Source organism: Topomyia yanbarensis, chromosome 3 (genome assembly GCF_030247195.1).
Source record: "Topomyia yanbarensis strain Yona2022 chromosome 3, ASM3024719v1, whole genome shotgun sequence".
NCBI lineage: Eukaryota > Metazoa > Arthropoda > Insecta > Diptera > Culicidae > Topomyia > Topomyia yanbarensis.
In genome coordinates, this window is record NC_080672.1 from 291,434,380 (window position 1) to 291,458,928 (window position 24,549).

At 40.1% G+C, this 24,549-nt stretch overlaps 1 protein-coding gene across 1 annotated transcript in view; it reads right to left on the reverse strand.

Annotated features, from left to right (window-relative positions):
- Positions 1-4,065: 4,065 nt before the first annotated feature.
- Positions 4,066-24,549, reverse strand: part of LOC131692373 (protein escargot-like) — a 171,233-nt gene continuing 150,749 nt past the window's right edge. Inside the window, exon 2 of the mRNA XM_058979381.1 lies at positions 4,066-24,204. Within this exon, the coding sequence (XP_058835364.1) occupies positions 22,790-24,204 (1,415 nt within the window). The 3' untranslated portion in view covers positions 4,066-22,789. The remainder of the gene's footprint in view (positions 24,205-24,549) is intronic.

The following is a 24,549-nucleotide window of genomic DNA, read 5'->3' on the forward strand; positions in this document are numbered from 1 at the left end:
GTATAAAACAGCTAGTGTTCAAAATATGTCGTAAAACTAATAGCGTAAAAATATTTCGGACACAGCTAGATTTTCTTTCGTAATAGCAGTCCGTTTATCAATTTAAAATAACCAAAATTATCATTTTATCAATTTTTTTTTGCGGTGCGGTTGCGGTAAAACCGCGCGGTTAAAGCTCTTTTCCGCACCGCATCTGCGGGAAAAAGTGTCTTACCGCACCGCAGATTTTGCGGTGCGGGTGCGGTAAATACCGCGCGGTTGCGGTAATTACCGCAACCGCGACGAACCCTAATTTAACTAATTTAATTGCAAAGGCTCTCCACATTCGCACACTCCACTCGGGCCCCCAGTTACTGCTTTCCACCTTACGTCACAGATTTTGGCCTGTCAGAAGAAGAGACATTTCCAGAAGAATTGTCAGAGAGTGTCTAATATGTTTTCGTTGCAGACCAAAGAGCATCGACCAAATAATGGGCCAACTTCCGTCAGCAACAATAATTTCGTCGCGCGCGTTCTCTAAGTCTGACGTGGACTATTGCGGGCCGTTCTACGTTCGACCTCCTAGCCGTCGCGGAACGTCGGTCAAGATTTTCGTCACGATCTTCGTCTGCATGGCCTCCAAAGCCGTCCACATCGAAATGCTCTACGGTTTGTCGTCGGCGTCGTTCATAAGCGTATTGAAACGTTTCGTTTCGCGTCGTGGTCGCGTTTCGGACTTGTACTGCGACAATGCGCGCACGTTTGTTGGAGCCAATCGGCAGCTTCAAGAACACAAACAACGATGCAATGGAAGCAAAAATGAGAACGATTTTTTTTCAACCTCATAATAAATTTAAATTGAATAAATGATTAAAAACGATTTTGTAACACTAATTGTTACTTACGTAGAAAAACAACCAGTATTTAAACTGGTATTGTCACGAGTCACATTTCCACTGCCAGCATGAATCCGGACGAAACGCTAACACCTACTTGACACCTACTTCTACGAAGGCTATAAGCAAATTGGCTATACCATTTTTTCCTACTCTTAATAGGAACACTAAATTAAATTATGGTTAGGGTCCCAGGTCGGTAAATGCCGAATTCTCGCCTTCATACGGCTCCAAAGATGGCGTGGGGTACATTTGTACCCCAGTGGTTAAAATAAACGTAATACTTCATTTCATTCACGAAAAATTATGTCGTTATTACATTCGTGCAATGTACACTAAATATGTAAAATTTACGAAAACTTTCGTTCACAAAGCGGGCTTTCTTAATGACATTAAATGAACGAAATCTACTATTTACAATGCACGATAATACTTCATTGCAGAAAACGACGAAAAAACTCCTGCATTACACGATCATTATCATTATACAGTAGGATTCCGTTTTTGGCAACAATATTTATTTTTCAGTTGCCAAAACTGAAATCGTGCCAAAAATGGAACCATACTTTAAAAACTTTTATTTTCAATGCGTGACATCAAAACTATTACAACTATATTAATTATTTAAGAGTATGTGAAATAGAATGAAAAGATAGGAAAAAAAATCTGCACATTTTATTTTATTCGCTATTCCCGCCCCCATAAAATATACTAAATATGACTCTCATGTTTGGAAATAAAGTCAAAAGTGATATCAATTAATACAACAAAATGTGTATTAAGCATTTTTAAAAGATTTACTATGTACAACAACAATATTGCCAAAAACGGAACTGTTTGTTGCCTAAAATGGAGCATGCCAAAAACGGAATCTTACAGTATTTACGAATTTATATTTTCAGTGCACATCTAGAGAAAACCTGTTTTAATCCACCTAGCGGTGCAATTGTGCCTTTCTCATTTCTCTATGGCACGGAGGCTTTTTATGTTCAACATAATTGTGGAAATGTCCATTACATTCTTAGTACACTTTGCACTTACACACAATGGCATGCCAGCCACGAACTTGATGAGCTACGTGTCGACGGTGAAACACTTGAAACAAAAAAATATCATACTCCATTAGCCTAATCAGCATTAGATCAATGTTATCTGCTTGCTAACTCATTTTGTCATGCGGGGGTGGGTATGTGAGGAGGGCGAAAGTCCCATGAACGAACGACTCCCCAGCTTAAATTGGTATGCTTTGTGATATAGTGGTGGTTTAAAGATGATGGGGTTGAAAGGGAGGGGTATGAGGGCTGGATGGGGTGGTGGTCTGAGGGGTGATTTAAGGAGATTTTTAAAGGAGGGGAGTGAACAGTAGAGGGGGGTGTAACCCCTCTCCGTAAACCATCAACTACGCCCCTGTTAAAATCCAGAAACCTTATGAGAGTCGAAAAAAAAATTTGGCCGGGATTAGGTTGACGTTTTTCAGAGTGATTGCATAACCTTTCTATATGAGAAAGGCAAAAATGTGCCAAAATCCAAAAAAGTGAATTATCGTCAAATTTATTATCGAGTTTGCATCAAATCTCGACGTTTCATGCACCTTGAACACATTTAGCATCAAAAATAAAAATTCTATTTTTAATTTTTCCTATAGTTTATATGAGAAATTTCTGTGTGGCCGCACTCTTAAACCCGTAATTCCGGAACCAGAATTCCGATCGATCCAAAATTCAATAGCAGCCGATGGGAAGGTTGCACCTTTCATTTGAGACTAAGTTTGGACAAATCGATCCAGCCATCTCTGAGAAAAATGAGTGACATTATTTGACACATACGCACATACATACACACACACACACATACACACACATACATACACACATACACACACACATACAGACTTTTTCCGATCTCGACGAACTGAGTCGAATGGGATATGACACTCGGCCCTCCGGGCCGGGATTAGGTTGACGTTTTTCAGAGTGATTGCATAACCTTTCTATATGAGAAAGGCAAAAATGGTAATTATTTGGAATTGAAAAAATCTAGATACAAAATTGTAAAGCACACCCCCATATAATGTGAGTCAACCAAAACTATTTTCGACGTTTGGCTAGGTTTTCGGAGAAATTCGCCGCCGTTGCGCTTTTAATGTTATCGTTTTATTGAAAAATTAAGATGGTGCTAACTAAAAGAAAATTAGACTAATCTACACATTGTCATGTGAAGATATTGTTTTATTTCTATTTGGATTGGTCGAAATATTCCGTTAAATTTTATCGTATGAGTGTTAATGCATGCGCAAAAAATAACCGCACCATTTACTGTGCAAATGACAATACAGTTATGGGTATCCGGAGAAAGTCGACTAGTGAGAATTTCAACAACATCAAAAATGTACAAATAATATCAAAATACAAATAATCTAAATTTTGGGATAATATTGAATAAGCTAAGGAAACAACTTTACACCAATCAAGAGTAAAAACTACGGTAACACACAAGCAGGATAACGTGCAAAAAAAAATGTGAGTTTGTGTTCTGTGTGTATTTGTGGGCGAGTCTGTTACATATGTTATTACTTTACAACTAGCATCATTATATAAGCTACTTATTCATTGCTCCCCGATTTTACTGTAATCTATATCTATTTTACTGCTCATTGTTTTTTTTTTCTGAAAATGCCAGAGCGTTAGTATGGTGCCTATGCTAACTGCTCTTTAGGAACATTCTACCGATTTTCAATTGAAAAACATTCTAGAAAGAAGCAAAACTAACGTTAAGATATAATAAAAAGGATGAAATTGAAACAAAAACCAGTGAAAGAATAAAATAGACTAGAAATCCAACTCGTTTTGAAAAGCTACTCGCAGCTAAACTCGTCACACACAAACTCACACATTTTTGTTACACTTTTGAATCCTTTTGTTAAGTTTCGAAACAAAACTTTAAACTGTTCCACTTAATTTTAATTGGGCACCGATTAGCACAGTCTACTTACCCATTTGCCAAAAAGTCGTGCACTCATCAAACGAGGTGAATTTCTCGAAACAGATTGTAGAACAGAAGTGGACAGCAGTTTCAACCAAGGGACAGTTCGAACGAAAGTAGAGCAGAGAACCAAGGCAGGAAAGAAAACAAGTTTAGTTTTGCTTTATAAACTTTTCAAATGTTTTTTTGTTCTCTATATTTCATTCGTTTTCTTTGTTTTTTTTTCTTCTCAATCAATCAATCAATAATAATATAATAATAATAATATTAATAATAATAATAATAGTTTTTCTTCTTCTGAATGTTTCCTTTTCGTGGCTTAAGGTTTTCCGTCTTAAATAATAGCAATGTCCGTGTTACTGTATAATATCGTTAATTCAATCGATCAATACGTACGGTTAACACTTTCCGTCCTATTGTTGTTTGTTTACGTCTTGTTTGGTTGTGTTTGTTTGCTTTTTTTCGGTTGACATCGAATCAATAATAGGGGAACTACTCCAAACGTCAAGCGGTTCGTTCTTTACTCTCTTATTCGTTTCGTTTTGTTCTGGATGTTTTATTTTTTTTTTCCTGTCGTTATAAAAATACTTTTGTTTTTCTTGTTGTTATTGTTGTTTGCTAAGCTTAAATATATTGCTCACTACTATACGTTCTGCTACTGCTTGTTGTATTTTGAGTATTGGTTGCTTTCATTCGTTTAAAAGTAATAATTGTTGCTTCTGTTTGATTTAAAACTTTTTAATATTTTTTATCTCTTTTCTCATTATAATATTGCTTATGTACAATTGCTCTCTTTTTGACTAATTGCTAATTGTATTGTTTATCATTTCTTCACTATTTTTCTCAAAGGAAAATGTTCAAATGTATGAGTATATGTTTTCAGTACTGGCTAGAATGTTGACTTAGCTTTGCGTAAAACGTTTCAAATAAGTTAAATAAATAAATGATTAAATAGTCTTAAATCGGTCCTACTTAAGTTGAGTTGAGAGGGGCTGCATAAACCTACTTTCAAAGTTATTGGTTTGCTGCTTGTTTTTACTCGTTTAGTATATTTCGCTACGCCTGATAAAATGTGAACTACTTCCAGGGAATGACTCGAGTCCAAATGGAGGGGAGTACAAAAACAACTCAAACTGCTATCAGCTAGAGTAGAGTAAATGTTGCTTTATTGTAACTTCTTTGCTATAGTCTTCTTAGTCGCACTAATTTTTGGTTTTAGTTCTACTGTATGGGACCTTCCCTCGGTTTTATGTACAATTGTGTTCTAACGGACGTCCTATTGTTTTGAACCCTAGCGATCCTGAGAGAGAGGGGGTTTTTCCTTATACGTAATGAGATCATTTAGAAAGCCTCGTCGCGCGTGTCCTTAAATTTCTCTTCTTAACTTGACTAGATCACACTCCCTTTTACAATCGTGTTGGCAAATTGCCTTTGCCCACCAATTGGGTTTGCTGAGAAGAAGGGGGATGGAACTTCCGGCAGGTCGTCGCGAGCAATGTCCAACCAAACCCGGCGCCGGAGGTTCCACAGTTAACTCTACTGCTGAGAAAGGGGTAATAATTAACAAGGGGGGCTTACCGTTAATATAGTCGAGTACCTATATGTATGTATATGTGGTTTGAGTAAAAGGTTTATCTACTAAAGTTTCTAATTGCTCGATTATTAAGGACTAAAGCTCTCTGGTTTTCCCATTTTGTTGGATGGATAACTAATTGCGTTTATGCCATACGTGAGAGTATAAATTAGAATTGACAATCGCTATCCCCTGTCGGGGCCTTTCTTTTGTGAGAAGGGACACTCCGGGGGACATCAGTAGGGATCTCCTGTATCTGAGGAAACGAAACTAGAATTGACTATCATACAATGCGCCGAACTTAGCCTACTGCTCACAAACAAAAACACACTCTTCTCTACTTCAAAGGGGTTGCTGGCAGAACATCGCTGGTCCTTGGATCACAGCGCAAGTCGTAACCCATCAAATCCTATTGCACGTTTTACCCACATCCGTCCACAACAGCACGTTCCTGTCCGATTGCTTCCAGGGGGAAAAAAAGAATACAATAAATGAAGGAAAAATCTAACCTCTTCAACTCTTTTCACAAGTGTCAATTTATCTTTCCCTACTTGTCGTCGGCATTCCTAGCTGACGGTGTCACCTTTATTTTTTTTTTTGCAAATTTTACGCACAACCCTCCGGATACTACTCTTTGTATTGTGGATTCCCGGTGGTCTGAGCGAACATTGACACCTGTCAACCCCAAGCAGTGATAGAGAGAAAAAAAAATAGACGGCCACCGGAAGATAATTCATTATTGGATCCTTCCGGCTTGCTTTTTGTGACGAAGTACTCATTTTTAATAAACCCGAAAATGCGTTGGCGGAAACCCAACCGGTACCCAGGGATCACTAAATAAACGAGATTGACTTGACAAATTAATTTTCACTAGGAAAAGGTAAAGTGGGGGTTATTTACATGTTTTGCTGTTTGCAGGAAGCCTATTCTTATGTATTTTTGTATAAAACCTAAGGCTATGAGATCTAGTACCTCCTGTTCGTTATTTCCGAATAGCATTTAACTTTTTGCCCGTCGGATTTGAACAGCAAATTGGTTATGCTTGAAGATGCTGTGAACTTCATATACTCAATCAACATCTAAAGAAGCGTACCTGCCAGTGATTTGCCTGCAGACTAATAGTTACCACCTGTGCGATGCGAGCACCAGCTAGTCGTGTCGAGCGATACGTAATCTTCGGATGTGTTTCAATTTGATTTTTCAATAACATTGTTTTCCTGTTTATGATTGTGATAGACAGGGCCGGCGAAAAGCGTGTGTAGTATGGGTAGTACTACCCACTCGAAAATAACCGAGTGGGTAATTACCCACTAGAAATTTTGAGCCATTTCAAAAAATTTAGATGCGCAACGCATGTATCTCGCACATTTGAAAACATCGATGTACCACAATTCCATTTGCATAAACAAACGTGATTTGATGTGAATGTAATGTAAGCGTGTGCATTGCGAAAAGGGAAACAATCCTTACTAATGGACCTCTCACCCTATGCTTTCTACCCACTCCGGCGTAAAGTGTTTCGCCGCCCCTGGCGATAGAACTGCCTACAATCGCAAATCAGTCCACTAGGACATGGGACAAATTTGACGACAAGAGTACGGAATATGAGCAAAGTACTATGACTATCTCAAATGATGTTTTTGTCGTCAGAGCGCGAATCGACTGACTCTGGATCGGGACTAGCGAAGACGGTTTTCCTTTTCCCTCACGATTTTGTTGGATTTTGCAGGGAAAAATCCGCTTGCAAAATAATTTCAAGCAAATGTCGAAACTCTCGACGGTGTACAACATTCGTCGTAGTCGGACACCAAGGCCCAACATCGCGCAACTTCGGGACGCCGGTGTTGCCCAAGACTACGCACAGCGGCTGGAAGCAGCACTACACGCGGAAGAACAGCTGGGCGCAGCTACTCTTGAAGATGGCTGGAAGGAGATCCGTTCCGCCATAGGAAGTGCTGCTATTGCGGTACTATTTACAGCAATTCCGAATCGAGGAAACGACTGGTTCAATGACGAATGTAAGCAGTTAATAGAGGAGTAGAATGCAGCTTGGGCGAGGATGCTGCAGCACGGAACGAGACAGAATGCGAAGCGATACAAACAAGCACGGGACAGGCAAACTTCGGTCCTCCGGAGATAGAAGCGCCAACAGGAGGAAAGAGATCGCGAAGCGATGGAGCAACTTTACCACGTAAACGACACACGGAAGTTCTACGAGAAGCTGAACAGTTCGCGCATAGGCAACGTTCCGCAAGCCGATATGTGCAGGGACTTAGACGGCAACCTTCTTACGAACGAGTGTGAAGTGATTGAGAGGTGGAAGCAGTATTATGACGAGCACCTCAACGGTGAAGCAGTAGAGGACGAAGGCGGTATGGCAACGGATCTTGGAGCACGCGCAGAAGACGATAGTCTGCCGACCCCTGATCTCCGAGAAGTCAAGGAGGAGATCAGTCGGCTGAAAAACAAAGCTGCCGGTGTAGATCAACTACCCAGCGTGTTATTAAAATACGGTGGTGAAACACTGGTTAAAGCGCTGCTCTGGGTAATCGCCAAAATTTGGGAGGAGGAGATTCTTCCGGAGGAGTGAATGGAGGGTGTCGTTTGCCCAATCTACAAAAAGGATGACAAGGTGGACTGCTGCAACTTCCGCGCGATCACACTACTTAGAGCCGCCTACAAGGTCCTCTCCCAAATTCTTTGCCGCCGATTGTCACCATTTGCCAGGGAGTTCGTGGGGCACTACCGAGCGGTATTCATGGGTGTTGTGTCACCACGGACCAAATATTCGCGATTCGGCAGGTTCTGCAGAAGTGCCGCGAATAAAACGTGCCCACACATCATTTGTTCATCGATTTCAAATCGGCGTATAACACAATCGATCGAGATCAGCTATGGCAGATAATGCATGAGTACGGTTTTCCAGATAAGCTAACACGATTAGTCATAGCGACGATGGATCGGGTGATATGCGTTGTTCGAGTATCAGAAACAATCTCGAGTCCTTTTGAATTTCGAAGAGGGTTATGGCAAGGTGATGGTATATCGTGCCTGTTGTTCAACGTTGCGTTAGAAGATGCAATAAGGAGAGTGGGGATAGGCACGAGTGGCACAATCTTCAGGAAGTCCGTCTAGCTTCTTGGTTTCGCCGACGACATTGGCCGACGACATTGGCACGGAACTTTGAGGCGATGTCGGAAACGTACATCAGATTGAAAGCTGAAGCCAGCAGGATTGGACTTGTCATCAACGTTTCGAAGACAAAATACATCCCGAGTTCGGATTGACGGTGACGAAATCGAAATGGTCGATTCGTGTATTTGGACTCACTGGTAACCGCCGACAATGATACCAGCAGAGAAACTCAGAGACGAATCTTGGCGGGAAATCGTGCTTACTTTAGACTCCGGTGGACGCTCCGGTCGAACAAAATTCGCCGCTACACGAAGTTGATTATCTACAAGACGCTGATTAGACTGGTGGTCCTCTACAACCACGAGCCCTGGACTATGCTCGTGGAGGACCAACGCGCCCTTGCAGTTTTCGAACGAAAAATGTTGCGTACCATCTATGGTGGCGTGCAGATGGAAGACGGAACGTGACGCAGGCGAATGAACCATGAGTTGCATCAGCTGCTGGAAGAACCATCCATCGAGCACCCGGTGAAGATGATTCTTGAGAGCGACTCTACAGGAACAAGAAGGCGGGGCGCACAGCAAGCACGGTGGATCGACCAGATAGAGGACGACCTGCGGACCCTTCGAAAACCGCGAGGCTGGCGACAAGCAGCAATGGACCGAGTGGAGTGGAGACGGCTTCTGCATAAAGCAAGAGACAACATGGCTCTAGCCTGAACGGTAAGGTAAGTAAATGTCGATTAAAGTGCTATGTCCATACGGTATAAATTTCTACAGATGAGATACTGGTTTGTACTTAAATTCATATAGCTCGCACATGTCATAAATTATATTGTGTTTGTGTAAGCTGTGTAAAACAAAAATAATCATCACAGGCGAGCTGAATAATAAAAATATTCGTATCATTCTGGCTTTTTACAAATTTGTTTTTTGAGTGAATACGTGCGTCTGCATAACATGTAAGAATACATCAATAACATCGCTGCCAAAAATCCATAGCGTTTACCGTTTATCGTACCGTCCGGATGTTATTTTTACGATGTTGCTCGTTTATCATGCGAGCAACGAATCATTGAAATGGACACCCGGTACCTCTATTAATAACCTCTCCGTATTTGGTTGAGTCACTTATCAATAGTGTACAATTGAAACAGATAAACAACATAGAAAGCATAATTTCAGTTAATTCTGAATGGTTTGGAGGTAAAATGACGTAAATCCATTAGCAGAGGTATTAGCGTTCAAAATAATGACGCAAAAACGTGACATGGATAGATTGAAGATATTAGAATGGCACGCAGTCCCATATAGCGACGTGACATTTTTAATGTCAAAAATTGCAGGATTCGATAGAAAGAACCTATGTGTGTACTTAATCCTGCACTGCCCTTTAAAGCATAAGTGTCCCATATGGATTTTTGTCGGAAATGAGTTATTTGTTGGATTGTATTCTGTATTAGCACTGAATCACAACGTACAAATAAGATCATCTGGTAAAAAATAGTGAAAAAATACCAAAACATGTTTGTCCCCACGGTTCACAGAAACGAGGCTTGCTGCTCCGCGAATTGACAGTTTTCGGTGACGTTAGAGAAATCGTTGAGATAAGGAATATTCTCTATTTCCTCGGTAACGTTTTTTTTGATATTGGTGGCCGAAAAAACTAGTCCTCAGATTACATATCCACAAACGACTTATTTGTGGTGCTCGCATCGCGTCAGATTTGTGTCACTTTTCCAAATCAATCGAATAGTTTTCGAACTTACAATTTAATATGATGTTTTGTATATTTTACAATCATTGTTTTGGAAAATTACATCTTCAAGTGTTCTATTTACAGAAAGTAAGAAAACGGTAGTAACATCCGTGTAGACCAGTTACTATTCCATCAGAAATCAAACGGAAAATAACAATTATATTTACTTACATCCTAATTCGTTGTTTGAGAAACGTTGCTTTTCGTTCAGAACCTTCGTTGCTTCTTTTGAACAGTTTTTGTCCTCACTTACTCACTAGTTGTTTGCTGTCAACTGTTACCAAAAAAAACGCGGAGGCAAATCAATCGTGAACGGAAGAAAAAGCTATTTGTGTATATCGGTTCACTTGTTCTCATGGCCAAAACGTGCCTTTACTTTGTGTAGCTTAGGCAAATTTCGATTTTGTTTACTTTTTTGTGACCAAGACAACTGCCAAGTCTGTAAGTGTATCCACCTTAAAACTAAAATAATACACTTGAACTAAAAGAAAATTCGTTGCAATATTCGTTGTTCTTATTAACAGGAAAGATTCGAGCTTTTTAAGAGAAAATTTCTATGAAAATGAAGACTACAGCTAGGAAATTTTCACAAATTGTCCTATGTGCAAATGAGCGCCTCCCTCTTTGTTTACTTTTACTTCTGCTAATAACTCGATTGCGTTTTTGTTTTCTACTCAAAATTTGCCTACTATTGACTAATCTATGTGCAGTAATATTAGTGCGAGATTGAGGTTAAATCGGGTGGAATTTTTGCCAACGGAGGTTAAATCAGATGGCAAATCGTAAACATCGCGTTATATGTATGTTGTCTATCAACCAAAATAGGCTGTGTTACACGCGTTACTTTCCGAGCCCAAGCTCTACCGGAATGACATTTGGTGCGCTTTTTGTTTATTTAGCTGATCAGCTGTTCTTTAGAAAACCTGTGAACAGCTGATCAGCCAAGTAAACAAAAAGCACCAAATGTAATTCCGGCCGAGAAGGGTCTCGGAAAGTACCGCTATGTAACGCTGTGTGCACTGGTTTTTACACAAGGCAACTGTGTTGGTGTCCTAGACGTCAAATAAGTCAATGCTAGTCGAAATCGTCGTTTTTAATGAGCAATGGAAAATTACTATAAAATATGATGGTGTCGCCCAGAGATGATGTTTCTTTGAAGTAAAACACGCTGTGTTACATAGCGGTCCCCAACTCGACCGGACCGGACACTTACTGCGCTTTTTGATTATTATTACCGATTAGCTGTTCACAGGTCTTCTAAAGAACAGCTCATAAGCAACAGTAATCAACCTAGTTAAGCTCAGCCGGAAATGAACCGGAATTCAAACTGGTACCAGTTCGTATTCCGGCTTCAGTGACACAACCGATTCTAGTTAGAATCGGTTGTGTCATTGGAGCGGGAATAAGAAATGGAACTAGCCAGAATTCCAGTTCATTTCCGGCTGAACTTTACTGGGAAAGAGTGCAGCAAATGTCATTCCACCGTAATAATCGGAATAGAGAGAGAGAGAGAGAGAGAGAGAGAGAGAGAGAGTAAACAATGAGCCACTCTTATCTGCACATAGGACCATTTCAATAAGTAGGCGAGAATAACTTGAACTCGTTGCCCGTCCGCCTCCTATGACAAGATAAGTTTCTGGAGCAACATTCAAAATTATTAAAAGTGGCTAAGGTTTTTGTTAAATTTTATTAAGTACAAAAATCCCTAGCTGAATGTTTCAGATTGAAAAGCTCTAGATATAATTGAAGCAAAATAAGTGTGACAGAAAAGGATCTACTTCGTTAAGCACTCAGAATTTGACGAAAAAGTAGAAAAGGTAAAATTGTATTTACAGAAATTTACAATTGGAACCTAAAGTAAAACAATCTCGGCTCCCAGCAAAAGTTGACAGGACTAGAATACGATAGTTGTTTTTATAGTTTTTTTTATCGATTGTAGCTTACGTACTAAAAGGAAACTAGGTATGCATGGTGAGTGTGTTTGGTTGGCTGTGGGAGCCCATGTTTGTTAGCGTAACTGTCACACAACAGTGCTCACTAGACTAGGTGAAGACTAGATTTTTCAATGTTTTGCATTTTTTCATTCATCTTACGGTCGCTACTGTTATTATCTCATTCACTAATTTACGATTTTCGCATAACTTTTAACAATCTTTTTTTGTATGTTTGCAGTTTTTCTCTTTACTTACTCACTAATTGTCCTGAAAAAAAGACGCCTAAACGCTAAATGCTTACTGTTTTTTTTGCTACTATTGTACATACCTCAAACAGAACGGGGTTTATTACCTTATAACGAAAAACATGTCATGTTTTAAAAACTTTTCTTCTCCTAAATCTATCCCACGGGGTATCAGAGGGAGAGGGTGGCAAATTTTATTTACCTTCTTCAGCCTGCGAGAGAGGATGGATTAATACTTTACTATTATAAAATTTTCTTTAAAATTGCCTTGGACGTATTTATGATTTAATTTTCTTTTTTTCACTTGCATATTTCATGATGAAATATTTCTTGACAAGCGTGCCGCCTGAAACATTTCAATGAATTTACACAATCAAATTCGCAAGTGTCGACCGGCACGAAAGGTGATCGTGATAACGATAACTACCACCTTGTGTGAGTGTATGGATAACCAAGTACAAGGGGAGACCAAAAAAAAATACGAGGGGAGAATTGTACACGGGTGATGAATAAATAATTGAATAAACTGTAATAATTAGCTTCCCAGAAGGGTCGGGGATGGGTTGAGGGTAGCGTGTAGAACTCAGCACTTTTCTTCGATAACACCTCGGAGAATCGGGCACCGGACGTCATCGGCGATGACGAAGAAGGATTGAAAGAGAATGATTAATGAGAAAATGGCTCGAATAGTTGTTTTTGCCTCCCAACAACCTAGAGTGGGTTCAGCGCAGTTAGTGTGGTTTGTAGATGGTGTACTGATCGCAAATATGGCTGATATGTTATTCTTTATATTTTTTAGAGTAATACTAAACTATTCAAATCAGATAAGGGAAAGCGAAGTAAAACTATTATTCACAAACTTTCTTTTTCAGCGATTTTGTTTATCTCTAAGCTTGAATTGCTTTGAATTTAATTTAGGGTAAATTTTGGTATAGTTAGGGTGACCAGAACAGATGAGTAAAAACTTAGGACAGTCTCTTTCCGCTCATGCAAAGTTGATTTAACGGTACTTCCCGCAATGAACGTGTCAGATTTTCTCCAAGGTTTTCGGTAGTGAAAACAATTGGCGTTCAATTTCTGCAGTTATTTAAAATTACCCGGGTCTTTCGAGAGATTGAAATCGCCTAGCACGTTTCCACATTTGCACACATCTTTCTATACCAATCAACAATAACTTGAAGCTGATGTTGGAGAAATTTTCAAGTGAGCGATTCAAAAGAAATATTCAGACTTGATGTCCATTGAAATAAAGCAGAAACATCAACAGACCCAGGCAAGGTTGCTACATTGAAATCTACATTTTTTCGTGAAAAAATCTGGAAATCTGTATCGCGGGAGAAAAATTCTGAATCGAAAATCTGTATTCAAAAATTAACTATGAGCTTCCCAAAAAACAATATTTTGACAATAAAAAATTAATTGTGATAACCGATCACAAATATAACACTCACATTGATTTTATTCTTTATCTGGAGAACAAATGATACCTAAATTTGGCGTTTTTGTTCCATACCTTAAGGCTAGTTTTCAGTTTGGGAAATGGGTCACGGTATTTGATCATGGGAAATTTTCCGTCGAGATCTCTCCAAACTGTTAAAACAAGCTTCTAAAAACACCAATTTGTGTTGAATTGTTTGTGTTAAGACTTTCAAAATCCCGTGATGAAAACTGTCATTTTTGTGTAGACTTATTTCCCGTCACGGGATTTGAAATCCCGAGATCCATTTAAAATACACAGGGACCCAAATACCATGACACGTTTTCCGAACTGTAAACTAGCCTTTAGCGGTTACTTAATGTATGAGCTGCATAGGATGCTTTTTAAGCGTTATATGAAATTCTGATAGACTGGGTTTTCTACTAACCTACACCGAAAATCTGTAAAATCTGTATTTTAGCGTAAAATCTGTAATCTGTATATACAGAATCTTTGTCGTAAATTATCTTGAAAAATCTGTAAAATACAGAATAATCTGTATATGTGGTAACCCTGGACCCAGGTTCTTTCCCCGAGACGCTCTTAACGTTGCGGTAGCAGCATACCAAGAGGCTTGCCTGCTTCGAGTTATGCATGCTTCTAGAGGAACAACTTGGTGGAAAAACGAACTTGTTCGACTCAAAAATGTATGTAGAAGAACGTGGAATTGCAGAAATACTCTTCGATCCTCTGAGCAAAGCCTCTGCAAAAATGTCTCAAGTCTCATCGAGACTAGCAGATTAAATAAGTTACTTTCAAGATCGAAAGACTTTCATGTCAGTTCGATTAAAACTGTTAATGATGAATACTCGTCTGACGAAGATGTCAGTAGATGAGCTGTTGTAAGTTTTGCTCTGTATAAGTCTCTAGGAAAAGATGCAATCATTCCAGTTCTACTTGTTGTCTTGAAACAGGATACATTCCATTAGCGTGTGGGAAATAATTGTAAAATTCATTCCCAAAGGTAGCCGCGCCACTTATGAGGATGCAAAGAGCTTTAGACCGATCAGTCTGACCTCCTTCCTTCTCAAATCAGTGGAACGTTTAATCGACCACTACATTTGGGATGTTAGCTTGGGCGAGCACCCGCTGCATAAAATGCAAAATGCCTATCAGCGGGAGGAGTCTACTACCACCCTGTTACACAATGTTGTCTACAACATTAAAAGTTCACAAAAGCAATCAAGTTTAGGAGTTTTTCTCGATATTGAAGGTGCTTGTGACAACGTGTGTATCGAATCCATATTGGAAGTAGCACGAAGTCATGGAGTACCTTCATATATCACGAACTGGATACACGCAATGCTTAGCAACCGACAGCTGTGTTCATCGTTAAGGCAAGTAAAGATAAGGAAACTGAGTGTCAGCGGATGTCTTCAAGGTGATGTGCTGTCATCAAGTCTATGAAACCTTGTCGCCGATGGCTTGTTAAGGATGCTTAATGAGCTTGGGCTTCCGACATATAGTTTCGCCAATGATTATCATATAATAATGACCCATAATTGCCTTAACACACTTTTTGATGCAACAAGCCTTATGTGTTATTGAGCAACGGCGTCTTCTTGTTGGACTATCAGTTAATCCAAATAAAACATCAATCGTGCTTTTCACGCAACGAAGGATTACAACCGGAGCTTGCCCGTTGCAGTTCTTTTACTCTGAAATTATTATCGCAGATCAAGTGAAGTACGTTGGGGTATTTCTTGATTTAAAACTTAATTGGTCAGCTTACATCGATTTCAGAATCAAGAAAGCTTGCATGGCCTTCGGCTAATGTAGTTTGCTAATTTAGGCAAATCTTAGGAACTCAAACCCAAGTTCATTCAGTGGATCTACACAACAATTGTTAGACCAACACTGGCATACGGGTACCTTGTTTGATGGCAGAAGGGCGAAGTTATGACAATCGAAGCAAAGTTAATCCATCTTCAGAGTTTGGTTTTGATGGCGATGACTGGTGCGTTCTCGACAACATCTACTGCTGCTCTAGAGACACTCTTCAACTTAAAACCACCATATGAGTTTCGGAAATAAGAATCTTGTGCATTCTGTTTTAAAGTTAGTGGGCTTTCGAGCAGTAACCCAATAGATCATGCACCTAGCCACACAGGGCTGTAACCTCAAATGGTTACTTGGGATGAGTTTACACTTGCTCTTAGTGACCTTACACTCACACGTAGTTTTCCTTTTAAAACTTCCACATCCTCCTCGCGAGGAATGGCAGTCTGGCTAGATGAAGCGACAACTTGAAGAATATGTAGTTTGTTATACTGTTGGGGGGCCGAGCCGGTGCTGAAGTCTATTGTCGTTAAATGAGATTAAACCAGTCTCATTCGCTTGGTAGATACAATCGGACCTTCAACAGGGAATTTGCGGTAAAAATCTATGCTTGTTCTGACAGTGAGGCTGCCCTAAAACCACTTAGTTCGACAGATTCAAGATCGAAATTCGTAATCGCACCTTAGCATTTCAAATGATATCTACCTTCTACGAGTACTCGGTCATTCCGGTATGACTGGAAATAAATGGTCGGACGAATTGGCTACAGTTGGCGCTGCGACTGACTTCGGTGGTCCAGAACCAGTTCTACCACCATCGATAAGTTGGATAAGGCACAAGATTCGCTCTTGGGCTGCATCCGAACATACCAACTATTGGCGTAGCTTGCAAACTTGCGTTCAAACAAAGACTTTTCTGCTGGGTGTGAGACCGAAAATGTCAAAAAATTTGCTGCATTTTTCCAAGCACAATTCCAGTATACTTGGTCATTGCAAACTCGATTATCACATGGCTACTATTCAGCGTGCTGAGTATTATTCCTGTTATCTTTGTGAATTCGATTACGTATCTTCATATCATTTGATTTGTAATTGTCTTGGAGTAATGAAATTATATATTCGAATTTTTGGTTCTCCATACATAGATAAACCTATGCACAGAGGGCTGAAACTCAAGGATATGCTATTGACCTTAACGAAGTGTGGTAAAGAGTTATAGTTTAAGCCGTATTTGAATGACAATAGGGGACAATATCTCTTCGGAGGTAGTGTTGTTCTATTAGCTCATTAGCCCTTCGGGGCTGTTGATATACCCGCTCGCTCTGTTTATAGGAAAAATCTAAATCTATCCGTGGGTTGCAAGTTTTATTCCTGCTATCGTGGCACCTGTAGATCCTTCAGCATCTATCCGGGGGTGCACAATGTTCTGTTTTAATTGTTCTGTGTGTGTTATTTTCCTTACCCCTAACCTTATCACTTCCCCAATACTTCCAATCATGGAAATTATGAAAAGACAAAACATGGCAAGGCACGAATGTCCGATCAATATGAGGAACGTGTCATTTGAGCCAATCGCTACTAATTCCTGTTTCCTGAACCAACAAAAACTGAAAGCTCATGTTGGAGAAATCTACAATTTTCAAGTGAGCTATTCAGACGAAATCTTCAATACTAGATGTTCATTGAAATACAGCAGAAACATTAACAGTCCCAGATGCTTTCCTTGAGATATTCTTAAAGTTGAAGTAAATGTTAGTACCTGGTAATCTCCATCGTCCTATCTGTGAGCTAGTATAGAAACAACTATAAAAATTGATTCCAAATTTCTGCAAAATAGTGATTCCTACATCGCGGTAACCTTAATAAAAAGCGACAGATTGGTTGGTGTAAATAACATCAGATTTATCGCGACATTCTTTACTCTCTATTATGTAGGATATTTTTGGATGTTAGACACAGAAATTATTTATTTTTTATTAGCATGAGACTGGAAGGTGTGAAATAGTCAAGGAAGAGCAAGAACTCGAAGGAAGAAAATTTAGAAAAGCGTGGAATAGGGTCATACGAGCAAGGTTAGAGTTTTACGACGATTTAACCCTTTGTCTTCTACACGCGGGGGTCAGAATATTTTCACATTTTAAATTCGAATCACCTGTGTCTGCGGCATGTCCGGACAAGCGTTAAGTCATTTTTTGACTTATGTTGTCGGAACCGACACAGAAGGTTGGTCGCTGTCAAACGTTCATACGTGAAACCATGTTAATCGTCACCTAGGTATTGCTGGCTTGGTGAGTATTAAACAGGTTCACGGATTTCGAGCAAGATAGAAGTATGCCACTGGCAAGAAACGCTCGAAAAATTAGTATAAGCGGAGACGATTTAAGCTAAGAAGAATCTCTGGTGCTCCCTAAACTCAATTTTTTCTTTTTTTTTTTCAAATTTCACTGAGTCTTCATTTGATTTAATTTGGTCGCAAAATAAGCAAATCCAACTGGTTCTGGTCGTTGATCGTCCACGGTCGGAACCAGTTGGATTTGTTTACTTTACGACCAGAATCAATCTAATGAAGACTCAGTGCAAAAAATAAGGGAGAAAAATCAGGATAAATCAAGCATTTTCTCCAAAGTCCCAGTAGAGTAGTTAAAAACCAGGAAAAGTCCTGAGAAACCGGCCGTCTGGTTACCCTACACTGAAAAAAATCCAAACGTTAAATCTATTTGCCTCAAACCGCTTAAAATTCATATGAAGAAGAAATGCTATTGTTATCACGCGCACACATACTTTCTATGTGTCAACTGTATAAATTATGTATGCAAACACATAAGTTATATGTGCATATTGTTATAGAATGGGGTTTTATGTGCCTAATAGTTATGAAATGTGAATGTATGATTAATACTTCTTGTAAATACACACATTAGGTTTATGTGCCAGCAAATAGTGTCTATATGCCTCCGTTAATTGCAAAAATCTATGTGTAAAATCAATAGGCATAACGTTTACTTTTTTTTGAGTGTACCGATTATGTTTTACACCAGCCGACATAACCCCACAAAATGAGCCGGATGAACTTCGTTTGACAATTCTCAGTGGTTTGTTTACATGGAAGTTACGTGAGTTGGAATGTAACAGATGAGCACCCATTGCACTCGCACTCACGCAACAGACAAGGTAAACAAACCACCGAGAATTGTCAAACATGAGCTTCATTCATCTTGTGTTCATTCGTGTCGTCATCATGTAGAACTAAATAGTGTACTGATTAAAGTTGCCATTGAGAAACAGTAAAAACAGAATATTTTAACGACGCTGAATTTTCTAAGGATGTGAACCATTTAGTGTTTTTTTTTAATTTTTGGTTATAATTTGACAATTCGAAAGTTATTTTCTCTTGAATGGTAAAAATTAACCGAGAGAGCGACCCATTTCATATGATGACATTTGGATAGATATTTAGAATTGAATGGACTGAATTGACAGCGAAAAGCAAGAGTTGGTAGAGATGTGAACATTTGTCGATATTTAAATATTAGTTTTCTGCTTATAACAATAAGTATGACAGTTATAGCCTTGAAACGTAAACACCCACATCATGGACTAACCCAAACAAATTTTGACACTAAATGTTTTCGTTTCCATCATTTTCCCTTCATCCACTGTTGAAAAATATTGACAATCTCAATTAAGTACAGAAAATGTTCCCACCTTTTTAATCTGGATCAAGGGCAAATATTTTAACTAACGAGCTGTCAAATTTAACTATCGCGCTGTCAAATTTCGCCATGCTCCAGAGCAAGATTATCTTGCAAATAAGTTTCGAAGGGTCAGATTTTAACAGCCCGGGGACAACTTGGCAGCTCCCATATATTGAGCTCATAAGCAAATTTTGTGGTTATTTGGTGATGTCACAGCTGCTCGTATGGAGCAAAATTTGAAAAAGGCGCATCCCATTTATTATTTTCCAGCTAAACAATTTAAGCATTTCTATCATCAAATTTATTTCGCTGTTCAAATCACAAGCTGTCCATTACCATACCTAAACAGAAATCTAGATTCCATTTTGAATCTAAAAAATCCAAAATAAAATAAATCGATTTTCGGAAATACAAGAACACAAAATAAAGCCACTTCCACTTATATTGGAATTTCCGAAAATCTTCCGGATCGAATAAACATCTCCCCAGGCATGAAATCCTCCGGTAGATGTCGTTCCGTTAGGTTTCTATCAGATTGGAGTAAAATGCCAGAATAGTTCTGAAAGGATCCGTACCAAAACCATCGCAATATCTTCCGGACAGAATTATTGCAAATATCAAACAAAACTCTGGTAGGAGTCGAACAAAATTGTACATTCCCTTGCTGAAACCGAGCATTACCGGTTTGCTGCCAGAGTTCTGATAAAAGCTCACAAATTGTATTCAAAACCAATTTTGTTAAATAAGTAGAAAAACCTGCATATATTGTTTATTTTCCTGATCAAAATACTAGAATTCTTGATGTTCTTAATGAACTTGAAACAAAATGTCGTAGGTTCACGAATTGTTGGTGATTTACTTCGAAAGCTTGGTGATTTACTTTCATTGGCCAAAATGTTTATCATTTAAATTTTTAAAGAAAAAAACACCAATGATTTACCGACTACAAACTTCACACAACAAGAAAACCAAAACATTTTTAGGAAGCAAGAGAGCCGGTTGCTAAAAACAACGACTTCCAGCTTAATTTATAATAAGGTTGATGAAAGTTTCCAGGAATAAATTAATTCTCTAATAATAGTTTTCTTTAGCCACATTTTGGAATACGCTTTTTCTAAATGTTGTTCTAGCTGCATTGACGGCGTTCATAACACACGTAACGAATCACGCTTTTCTCTTGAAACTTTTTCGTTTCGCTGTTCGTGGTACTCGTACAGAGAAGGCATACTAGCGCCACCATCAAATCGGTGGTACATATATGAAACAAGCACTATCTGTCAAGTTGTTCCTGGGTTGGATTTTAACCAAATGTTAAAAATTTCGCCAAATGGTTCACAGCCTAATTAAGGCATTTCTATCTTTTGTTTATCATTTATCTGTCAGTGTCATTCCAATCGAACACGAGACCTTGTGCCTTATTACGAACCCAAGTCGGAACGACTTTTTCATACAAGCTTGCATACAAAATACATTTCGTTTCGAGATGTGGAAAGTCACTGCCAAATGGCTCTCGTTCGAGAAGGATTCGAAGAAATTTTTCACGTGTTAAAATCTTTTGACTCGTACTCGATTGGAATCACGCTGACTGAAAGATAGCGATGGTGACGTTTGATTTTCCCTAAACAATCGCATAATAAGAAGATAGCTGGCTTTTGATACAGCTATTCAAATATATGTTTTTGCTACTGTTTTTACAACGGAAAACATTGCAAGGCCGCGCGGAATTCTTAAAAGTTTAGGCTGACCAAGTACAGATAACCGCAGTCTCCAAACTGCTGCACATCAGCCACATTTGCGATCAAACCATCCTCTTCTTCATTATCGCCACCGAGCTTCATCTCTCATTGCGCAACCCACCTCCTGCAATCATCTTTTCCACCCCCAACCAACAACCAACCGTACAACGAAACCGCTCGAAGTAGCTACACTCGGTTCGATTCAAGCGAACGAAAATGAAGACCTGTCACAAAGCTGCCTCGAGGATCTTGCGTGACCCATCAGGCTCGACTTATCAGCAACAGTGCCTGTGGCGCCCTACAGACAGCTAGGGTTTTTGGTCGGAAGAGGGGGCGGGGGGGGGTGTTGTAGGGTATTTATTTCTTCATTTTTTCCATTTTTTTTCCTTTCCCCCAACCCCAGCTCTTATTTCTGGTGCAGCAACACCAGGTTGACATCCTGCCAGGCTTCGATCTCTTACCATTGATAACACTGTCGCTGGCTTTCTAGCTCTTGCTGATATTGTTGTTGTTTTTGTGTTGCAAGTTAGAGGGCAAGTTGAGCAACGCCTACTTACTGCGAGCCGGAGACGGGGAAACATTTGACACTGCTTCTGATAACCTCAAAGTTGCGGCGCGTTCTTTTCTGCCACACACTGCTTTCGGCCTAGTTCGCGATAAGGGCTTCCGCCAGCCCCGTGGTTGACAAGGGTTCCACATAGTTACAAGAAGTTGATAAAGACTGGAATGGTGGAGGGTGGAGCGCGACTTACATCACTCGGGGTTCAGAAGGTAATTACTTGAAGGTTTGATAACTTATTTTGTTGTCTTGATTCTTTTCTGAATTTCCTAATTGTTAAACATAACCTTGCTTTTCGTTTTACTTTGACTTCGTTGGATCATTATCATCATCATCGTAGTTGTCGTCGGAGTGTAGTTTTTCTCTGTGTTTGTGTTTAGTGTCTACAGGTTCTAATTAGAATAATAATAGTTTAATAAATACATTTCGAGGAAAGGTATATTGCCTAAGCATATGGTGTACTGAACAGAGGACTGACAGTGGTTTAACTTCGTGTCACCTACAACCACTGGCAGTCAACGAATAATTGAATCGTTGTATTATATTAATTGAATTGAATTGCTCTCGGGATTGCTTGCTTGGTTTGTTAAAAACTTTGGTTAAAATTGTATAATGCGTTCGGTTTTTTTTTTGGTGTAAATACTTTTTTGTTTCGTTTACGGATGTCGCAAGTGTATATAATGCAGCCTTTCGCCATTGGAGTATTGCTTCGCGAAAGGATGTATTTCTTATGAGTTCAAGAGAAGAAGAAGCTAAGAAACGGGAAAATGAAGAATTCGTTTAAAAATGGAATGCTACTTACAACTGCTTCTCTCACTCTCTACAATGCTTTTGGTTTAACTTGCAAACTACTATACCACTAGCACTAGCTGCCTGAAGCTAGAGTGAGAGGGAGACAGCGATAAAAACTGAACACAACTCGCAAGCACGTTCTCGGGCGTTCTGTTTTCATCCACCGCACAGGTGGAACGTGTCTTTGCATTCAGTTTAAAATAATACGATAGGCCTTGGTGGCGGTCAGAGCGGCCGCGTCCACTATTGGTTACCCGCTGAAGTTAACGTTAATGTGGACCGCCGCTGTCGGATGGCTGCCAGTCGTCAAGATGGCGGTGCCTCCTAGCACAGCCGCCGCCGCTGCTGCTGCCGTTGCCGGGGATGAGCCGTTACTACTTAAGCTATTGCTACTCGCTGCTAGTAAACTGCTGGCCACGTTCTTCATTACAAGGATGCTTCCTGCGCCAGCCCCGCTGGCAGCTGCAGCCGCTGCCAAAGTGGCAAAGTTTTGATTTAAAGCTTCGTCGTTGTTGTTCTCCTTTTTCACCATCAACTTTGCACCGAGTTTGTCCACTATCGACGCACTCACCAGTTTGTTGTTGTTATCGATGTTGTCCAGATTGTTATTCGATCCTAGTATTTGTGGACTCATGCACGAGTCATCCTTGAAGCATGCGGATTCCAGGTGTTTGTTGAGGTACGATTTCAGCGCAAACGTCTTGTGACAACGCTGGCACTGGTAGTTCTTGTCTATGGAGTGAGTTTGCATGTGCGCTCTCAAGTTTGATCGATCGGCGAACGCTTTTCCGCAGTGTGCGCAACCGTACGGTTTTTCTCCGGTGTGCGATCGCAGATGGCCCTGCAGCAGCCAGGGTCTCGAGAATAGTTTCCCACAGACTCCACAGCTGTGGGATAGTTTGTGCGTTAGGACGTGCATCGCCAGTGCTGGCATCGAGACGTAGGCCTTACCACAGGTCATACACTTCTTGGCAGATTGTGAGTCTAGACTTCGGTGTGTTTGCTTGTGCCGCGAAAGGTTACTCGAGGTAGCGTACTGTTTGCCACACTCTGTGCAGGTGTACTTGGCTTTGGTCTCCAGGACCGTTTTATGATCGGCCACTTTCTTTTTAGATCGGCCGTCGCTCACGAAGAATGCTTCATATGTATAGGCTATCGTTTTGCCGGATTTCTTATCCTCCAGGGTATTGGTGCTGTTTCTGTTCTCGTTCTGCTCCGGAGATCCTAGCGAGCTGGGAATGGTGTGTCCTCGCTCTTCATCCAGGTATTGTTGGTGCTGATGCTGCAGGAGTTGATGTGGTGCAGGAGGTGGATGAAACGCTGTCGATGCGCTGAGGTCAAGTATCGCGTGCGCTGCGTGGAGGTCTTCTTCCGCGGGGATTCGTATTTCGTAATTCCGTGGCCTGTCGTCCAGCGAATATGGTCGGTAGATGTCTTTTTTCTTGGGCGGTAGTGATAGCGCCGTACCGGAACTACTGGTGAATAGAGGTTTCCTTACTGACGAGGGACTTCCGTGTGTTGGACTTCGCTGGGGATCGTCTCCAGGCGAGCGAGGCGGAGATGTTGGCGTCGGCGGCAGAATGTAGTGGGTTTGCTGGTAACCGCTATCGTGTTCTATTTTCGGTAGAAAAGCGGTGAAGTGGTGTGAGATGTCCGGCGTGTATCCTATAAGTGAGGGAAAGGAGAAAAGAAAAAACATTCATCAGACAAGGATGTAATTGAAGATTTGCAAGACAGTTTCTTGTCTTGTTTTGCCAGGAAATAAGACACCGAGGTCAATATTCTACTCTACTTAGGGTTGGAATTGGAAATGACGAGTTTGTGTGTGTGCGTGTCGAAGCACACAAACAGAACAAATCATCATCGCCCGCTTCATAAGTGCAGTATCGAACGAGGGCTGGTGAGGCTATTCCTCCCCAAGCAATTCTTCTCATGTTTCTTCTCGTGAAAAGAGCGTGAAACAGTTCCAAAATAAATTGCTTGCAAGTAACATTAGATATTGTGGGTAGA